This window comes from Pteronotus mesoamericanus, unplaced genomic scaffold (assembly GCF_021234165.1).
Source record: "Pteronotus mesoamericanus isolate MK-2021 breed Mesoamerican mustached bat unplaced genomic scaffold, CSHL_Meso_final scaffold_54, whole genome shotgun sequence".
Lineage (NCBI taxonomy): Eukaryota > Metazoa > Chordata > Mammalia > Chiroptera > Mormoopidae > Pteronotus > Pteronotus mesoamericanus.
Window position 1 is genome coordinate 60,181,969 of NW_026555321.1, and position 8,618 is coordinate 60,190,586.

At 39.1% G+C, this 8,618-nt stretch overlaps 1 protein-coding gene across 1 annotated transcript; it reads right to left on the minus strand.

The window, feature by feature from the left end:
• Positions 1-849: 849 nt before the first annotated feature.
• On the minus strand, positions 850-8,221 carry LOC129088157 (T-cell surface glycoprotein CD1e, membrane-associated-like). The gene is given in 3 exon segments (XM_054595283.1): positions 850-1,356; positions 7,174-7,473; positions 8,213-8,221. Coding segments are annotated over 3 exon segments (816 nt in total).
• Between the last annotated feature and the right edge of the window lie 397 nt (positions 8,222-8,618).

Sequence of the window (8,618 nt, forward strand, 5' to 3'; positions counted from 1 at the left end):
CCTACTTTTATAAAATTCTCAAGATTTCAAATCCAGAGCCTTTTATCTTTTAAGAAAAATGTAATCTTGCTCTTGAAATATGCTGTTACTGAGGATGAATGGGATGCTTGTTCACTGGTAGTTATTTGATTTCTGAGGGAACACAGAGAGCCAATCTGAAATTGGGTGAAATCTAATTCTTCTAGAACAAAACATAAAAATTAACCCATTTTCACTGTATCAGATCATTTCCTAAGTGACAAATCTCGTGAAACCACTTCTATGAGGAGGAAATTAAAAATATTTTTTGTAATTTTAAATTTTCTTTTCATTTTTTATTGTTCCAATATATTTGTTTCCTTTTACCTGCCACCCTTCTCCACTGCCCCACGAACCCTCACCTCCCGCCCTCAATCCTTCCCCACCTTGGCTTCATCCATGTGTCCTCCCTACCTGTTCCTTGATCTGACTCTTCCCCTAACCCTCCCAGATAACCCCCTTCCTCTCTCCCTCCTGTCCCTGTCGGTTCCTTCTTTCTTTCAGTGTTGCTGGGCATATTTTCCATGACTGATGGTTTTGCTGGCTAGGTTCCACTTATAGGTGAGATCATATAGTATTTGTCTTTTGCCCCCTGGCTTATTTCCCTTAATATAATGCTATCCAGTTCCATCCATGCTGTTGCGAAGGGTAGTAGCTCTTTCTTTCTTTCTGCAGTGTAGTATTCCATTGTGTAAATGTACCACAGTTTTTTTTTTGTTTTAACAAAATCACATTTTATTTATTTGTATGAACCATATTTAACAAGAAGCAGACATGTATCTTATGTATAATGTAAAACAAATGTCATCAGAGTTGGTTTAGGCTTATCTTTCATTTCTTCTGTAATCTGTTTTTGATCCATAATTTCTGTGCTAAACAGAGAAAACTTCCTGAATTACTATGTTCTTGGGTGTTGGCTTCTGTGGGAAAGATAGGTTTGGATACATGGGGAGGGCAGATGTTCTGATTTGAGCTTTGCTTTTTAAACCATGAGTTAATCACAACCAAGATAACCAGGGTAACTAATACAGCCAAACAGATACATATCAGGAGGATGTGGTATCCACCTTGCTGAGTGCCTGATTGCTCCTGCTCACCCTGCATCCACATCACCCACACATGTTTTGGATGAAAGCCAGAGACATGGCACACCAGCAGCAGACGGCCAGGATCAGAACTAGAGCCCTTGGACACCCAAGCTTCTGGCTTCACTTGTCTCTCCAGTTCCGACTTCCCTGATTCAAGGAAGCTGGCCAGATATCAAGGGCAGGTGTCAATGAGAAAGCTCTGCACAATTTCTTTAATAACTCGGTAGTGATTAAGCACATTACAAACATTCTGTACCACAGTTTTTTGATCCACTCATTTACTGATGGGCACTTAGGTTGCTTCCAACACTTGACTATTGTAAATTGTGCTGCTATGAACATTGGGCTGCACAGGTTCTTTTGAATTGGTGTTTTGGGATTCTTAGGGTATAATCCCAATGGAGGAATTGCTGGGTCAAAAAGCAGTTTCATTTTTAGCTTTTTGAGGAAATTCCAAATGTTTTCCACAGTGGCTGCACCAGTCTGCATTCCCACCAACACTATACTAGGGTTCCCTTTTCTCCACAACCTCGCCAACACCCGTTGTTTGTTGATTTTTTTGTGATGGCCATTCTGACTGGTGTGAAGTGCTATCTCATTGAGGTTTTAATTTCCATTTCTCTGATGGCTAGTAATTATGAACATCTTTTCATATGTCTCTGGGCCCTACTTTTGTCCTTGGAGAAGAGTCTGTCCAGGCCCTTTGCCCATTTTTTAAATTGAATTGCTTGTCTTCCTGATGTGGAGATGTGTGAGTTCTTTATATATTTTGGAGAACAAACCCCTGTCTGAGGTATCATTGGCAAATATATTTTCCCGTAAGGTTGGCTCCCTTTTTATTTTGTCTATGTTTTCTTTAGCCATACAGAAGCTTCTTATTTTGATGAAATCCAAATTGTTTTTTTCTCCTTTATGTCTCCTGCTCTAGGAGACATATCGGTGAAACTACTGCTTCATGGGATATCTGAGAGTTCCCGCCTATGTTCTCCTCTAGGATTTTTATGGTGTCGCGACTTATATTTAAGTCTTTTATCCATCTTGAGTTTATTTTTGTGTATGGTGTCAGTTTGTAGTTGAATTTCAATTTTTTTCATGTAGCTGGCCAGATCTCCCAACACCATTTGTTGAAAAGGCTCTTTTTACTCCATTTTATGATTCTGCACCCTTTGTCAAATATTAATCGACCATAGAGACATGGGTTTATTTCCAGGCTTTCTATTCTGCTCCACTGATCTACGTTTCTGTGCTTATGCCAGTACCAACCCATTTTGATTACAGTGGCCTTGTAATAAAGTCTGATGTCAGGTATTATGATCTGTCCAATTTTGTTTTTCTTTCTCAAAATTGCTGTGGCTGTTAAGGGTCATTTATGGTTCCATATAAATTTTTGAAGTGTTTGGTCTATGTCTGAGAAATACATATTGGTATTTTAATAAGGATTGTGTTGACTCTATAAATTGCTTTGGGTAGTATGGACATTTTGATGATGTTCATTCTTCCAATCCATGAACACGGTATACACTCCCATTCATTTGTGTTTTCCTTAATTTCTTTCTTCAGTGTTGTGTAATTTTCTGTGTGCAGGTCTTTTACTTCCTTGCTTAAGTTTGTTCCTAGATACTTTATTTTTTGTTTCTAGAGAAAAGGGGATTTTTTTTTCCTGTTTTCTGATTCTGATATTTCATTTCTGGTGTACAAAAACACCTTAATATCTGAATATTGACTTTGTATCTGCTATTTTGCCAAATTCACCTATTAGATCAAATAGTTTTCTGGTGGAGTCTGTGGGATATTCTATGTACTCTATCATGTCATCTGCAAACAACGATAGTTTTACTTCCTCTTTACCTGTATGGATGTCTTTTATTTCTTTTTCTTGGGTGATCGCTGTGGCTAGAACTTCCAATACTATGTTGAATAGAAGTGGTGAAAGCAGACATTTTTGTCTTCTTCCCAATCTTAGTGGGAAAGCTTTTAGTTTATGGCCATGGAATATGAGGTTGACTGTTTCTCATATATAGCCTTTATTATATTGAGGTACACCTCCTTTATTCATACTCTGCTGAGTGTTTTTATCATAAATGGGTACCGTACATTATCAAATGCTTTTTCTACATCTATTGATATGATCATGTGACTTTTGTCTTTCCTTTTGTTTATGTGATGTAACAGGCTTACTGATTTGCAAATATTGAACCAACCTTGCATCCCTGGAATGACTCCTACTTGATCATGATGGGTGACCTTTTTAATGTATTGCTGGATATGGTTTGCCAATATTTTGTTGGATATCTTAACATCTATGTTCATCAACCATATTCTCCTGTAGTTTTCTTTTTTTGTTGTGTCTTTTCCTGGTTTGGGGATTAGAATGATATTGACCTCATAAAAAGAATTTGGGGGTCTTTCTTCTTCTTGGATTTTTTTGCATAGTCTGAGGACAGAGGTCAGTTCTTCCTTAGATGCTTTGTAAATCTCTCCTGTGAAACTGCCCAGTCCAGGCCTTTTGTGTGCCTGGAGTTTTGTGATTACTGCTTCAATTTCACAAGCTGTTATTGGTTTGTTCAGGCTTTCTGCTTCTTTTTCATTCAGTGTTGGAATGTTATACTTTTCTAGAAATTTGTCCATTTCATTGAGGTTTTCAAATTTCTTGGCATATAATTGTTCATAGTAGTTTCTTATAAGCCTTTGTATTTCTGTGGTATCAGTTGTTATTTCTCCTCTTTCATTTCTGATATTATTATTTGGGTCCTTTCCCTTTTTTCTTGATGAGTCTGCTTAAAGGCTTGTTGATTTTGTTTATCTTTTCAAAGAATCAGCTCCTGGATTGGTTGATCCTTTGAATTGTTCTTTTAGTCTCTATGTCATTTAATTCTGCTCTTATCTTGATTATTTCTTTTCTTCTACTCTCTCTGGCATTTGTTTGTTGTTGCTTCTCCAGTTCTTGATGCTGGATGGTTAGGTCATTTATTAGAAATATTTCTATCTTTTCTAGGTAAGCCTGTATTGCTATGAACTTCCCTCTCAGGACTGCCTTCGCTGTGTCTGATAGGTTTTGTATTGCTGTGTGGTCATTTTCATTTGTTTCCAGAAACCTTTTGATTTTTTCTCTGATTTCATTATTGACCCATTCTGTGTTTAATAGCATGCTGTTCAATCTCCGTGATTTTGAATGTTTTTGACATTTTTCCTTGAGGTTGGTTTCTAGTTTCAAGCCACTGTGGTCAGAGAAAATGCTTGTTATGATTTTGATTTTCCTGAATTTGTTGAGGCTTGTTTTGTGTCCTATCATGTTGTCTATCTTTGAAAATGTTCCATGTGCATTTGAAAAGAATCTGTCATTTGCTTCTTTGGGATGAAAGATTCTATACATGTCAGTTAGGTCTATTTGATCTAATGCGTTGTTCAGTTCCACAATATCCTTGTTGATATTATGTTTGGTAGATCTACCCAATTTTGACAGTAGGGTGTTAAAATCCCCTACAATCAGTTTGCTAATGTCTATATCTTTCTTGAAATCATTCAAGATTTTCCTTATATATTGGCATGCTCCTCTCTTGGGTGCATAGATGTTTACAATATTTATGTCTTCATGATGGATTCTTCCTTTGAGTATTATGAAGTGTCTCTCTGGGTCTCTTTTTATGGCCTTTGTTTTGAAATCTATTTTGTCTGATATAAATATTGCTACCCCTGCTTTTCTTTCTGTCCATTTGTTTGGAATATTTTTTTCCATCCCTTCACTTTCAGTCTGTGTAGTTCCTTTGTTCTGAGGTGGGTCTTTTTAGGCAGCATATGTATCAGTCTTGTTTTATTATCCACTTTGCTATCCTATGTCTTTTGTTTGGGGCACTTAATCCATTTATATGTAAAGTTATTATTGAGAGATACTTATTCATTTTTTTACCTTTGTACCTGTGATCCTGTCATTATTACTCCTTTTCTTCATCTTCCTGAAGCAGTCCCTTTAGCATATCTTGTAGTGCTGGTTTGGTGAAGGTGAATTCTTTTAGCCTTCTTTTATCTGACAAACTCTTTACTTCACCTTCAATTTTAATTTAGAGCCTTGATGGGTAGAGTAGTCTTGGTAGATGTCATCTGTTCACCTCACCTGATCTCAAGCAGTCTTTAAGAGACTTTCAGGAATCTGCCGTCTGTGTCTGTCTCCTCCAGTCGTTATCCTTTTCACTCTTCCCTCAGCAGTCAGGGCTAGGCAGAGTCCCTCTTGTGGACAGGGCTATTGGGCCCTTTCATGCTGCTGCCACTCAGGTGAGTAGTCTGCCTGAGCAAGATAGCTGCTGTCGTATGGTGGAGGAGTAAGCACTGGGGTCCCCCCAGCTACTCCCTCAGTCCTCTCCTCAATGCCTATACCTCCAGATTTTCCTCAAGCATTTCTAGACCACTCTGCATCCCCTTTATCCAGGGATCTACTACCTGTAACTGCTGTCTGTACTCAGCAGTACGGTTTGCCCTACACCGGCCCAGGGCTGAGCCTCCTGGGGGCAAGGCTATTGGATCCTTTCATGCATCTGCTGCTCAGGGGAGTGGTGTGTCTGCACAAGAAGGCTGCTGTTGTGTGTGGGGGGGGCGGGGGTCATCATCAGGATCTCCTTGGGTACTCCCTCAGTTCTCTCCCCAATGTCTCCTTCAGACATTCCTCAAGTGTTTCTAGATGATCCCACATCCCCTTTAGCCAGAGATGTAACATCTGTGGCTGCCACTCTGTACTCAGTACCCAGGCCTGTACAACACCAGGCTGGGGATAAGCCTCCTGGGGGCATGGCTACTGTGTCCCTCCAAGTTGCTGCAGCTCAGGGGAGTGCTCTGCCTGAGCAAGATGGCTGCTGCCATGTCGGAGAGGAGTGAGCACCGGGACCCCCAAACCACTTTCTCAGTCCTCTCCCCAAAGCCTCCTTCTCCAGTCTCTCGGAAGGCAGCTCCAGCACCTTCTGCTCCAGCCTCCACCAGAGCCCAGGGTAAGTGGCTTCCACTACAAATTTTTGCTTTGGTCCTTTAAACAGCTCATTTTGTCTCCAGCTGCCTGTCTCTGGTAGAGAACCCTCTGCTGCTTTTCAGAGCTGGCTGTTGTCTGTGTACTTTTTGGGCTCTGGTGCTGTAAGCTGGAGATTCCCACTTATGGTTTAGGCCTTCCTCTTCTCAGGGGGGTCCAACTTGCTGTTTCAATATCCCTCTGGCTCTGCCACCGGTGGGTACCTAGTGCACCTTCTTGAGCCTCTACCGCACTCCTTATCAATTAAGTTTGCTGAAGCTTATTCGTCTATCTGTCTGAGGTTTTAAGGCTCCTCTCTCACTATTGTGCATTTGTTTTCCAGGTGATTTCTTCAGTTTAGTTGTAATTCCACGATGGTTCTGGGAGGAGGTCAGTGTAACTTCCAATCACTCTTTTGCTATCTTGAATCCAATAAAAATTTTTTTTATCCATGAGTCCTTGCTATATGTTCCTTGACTTTCCCCTTCCCTTCCCTTTCCCTGCCCCCCCTTCTCTCTTGTCTCTGTTGATTTCTTTTCCTTTCAGTGTTGCTGGTCATATTTTCCTTGCATCTTTGCATTGTTGGTTAAGTTCCGCTTATAGGTGAGATCATATGGTATTTGTCTTTTGCCCCCTGGCTTATTTCGCTTAGCATGATGCTCTCCAGTTCCATCCATGCTGTCACGAAGTTTAGTAGTTCTTTTTTTTCTTTCTGCTGCATAGTATTCCATTGTGTATATGTACCATAAATTTTTGATCCAATCATCTACTGATGAGCATTTAGGTTGTTTCCAACACTTGGCTATTGTAAATTGTGCTGCTATGAACATAAGGGGAAGAGCTGAGGGAGGGAAGGAGGGAGGGGCAAGGGAAAGAGGTGGGGGGGGAGGCAGAGACAAATGTATTTAAAAAGTAAATAAATTTAAAAAAATAAAATAAAAAATAAATAAATTACCTATGTGAATAATCTTGGAAAAAAATATATAGTTGGCAAAAGAAAAAAAGATAAGTTGATTGTAATAATTCATGCTACTATACTGTTTTAACTTAATGTTTTCAATCACTAAATATGCTCACTGGTGAATTCTCTTTCCTCAAATGTGAAAAGACACTAGCAAATGATTCTTTAAAATGGTCCTTTATAACAACTTTAGTTAAATTGAACAGCCAGTATCGATCCTCATCATTAATGAGGCGATCATAAAACACTCGAAGAACCTCATACACAAACAACCGGATCATGGTGTGCTTGCTCTCCACGGCATCCCTTTCAATGAGTAAGCAGCCCTGGATGACACGTGCAAAATCCCTCAAGTTGAAAGTGTAATGAGATTTTGTGGGAGTGGGTAAAAGATTTTCCATGGATTGTTTATATATCTGAATATGAAAAAAAAGCAATAAAGCAAAGATAAAATGCTTATAATTAGCAAATCCATATAAAAAAACTTTTTTTTATAATGTTAGTAACAAATGGTGACTAGGTTCTAATGTTTACACCTGTATATTTCATATCCAATGAACATCCAGAGGAAAAGAAAGGGTTACTGAATTTAAGTTGCATTGCATCTGGATATATTTTTCTGTGTCTTTTGTTTCAAAAGGCATAGAGACCAATGACAACACTTCTGCAGATTAAGAACTGGATGTTTTAAAAGATGCATAATCAGATTTTCAATGAGCATAAACTATCATAGACTCTCAATTCATTTTAATACAACAGATATGTGTGGGTTGCTAACAATATGAAACAGTTTAGCAAACACTATGGACCATAAGAGGAGGTTTTAATTCATTGAGTCCAGCTGGAAAAATTAACTAAAAAAGGAAACTGAAGATACGAGGTATCAGTACATAATTAATATTGAAGTATAGTAATTACTACAGTCTCAGTAATAATAGAATACTTAGCAATGACATGATCCTTTTTGTATGCCAGGTACTGTTTTAAGTGCTTTATGATACTTTATTCCACCTCAACAACAATATCATTATGTAGACACTCTATCTCTGCTGTACTGGGCAAAGGGAAGTGATAGAATTTGGGCTACAAGACTGCACACTTAAAAGGGGTTGGAGCTGTGACCAAGTTCAGGCAAGTGTCTCCAGAATGCTTTACCTTGTCCATATTAACTGTACTGCCTCTCTACTATCAGCATCCCTGAACCAAATGGCAAATGATGGCATTTTTCACATACACACTGCTACACTCCATCAAATGCAATAATAGTAACCAAAAGATAAGAATGAGGAAAGATCCTTGTGACCAAATCAAAAATTATAACTATGGTCCTTCACACTTTGCAAACTTAGGATCAGATGAGGAAAATGGAAAAATATCAGGTGTTATCAACATGGATTCAAGGGCATTGTCAGGGAAGTCTACCCCAACAATGCAGGGGCCTCACTGCAGGGGCAGAGTTCATGCAAAATTAGTAAATGTGAGAGAAGAATAGGTCACAGGGTGTCCTGGAGATGATGAAGTCCCAGCTGAAAACAGCAGAGGCACAGAAGGAAATGCCTTT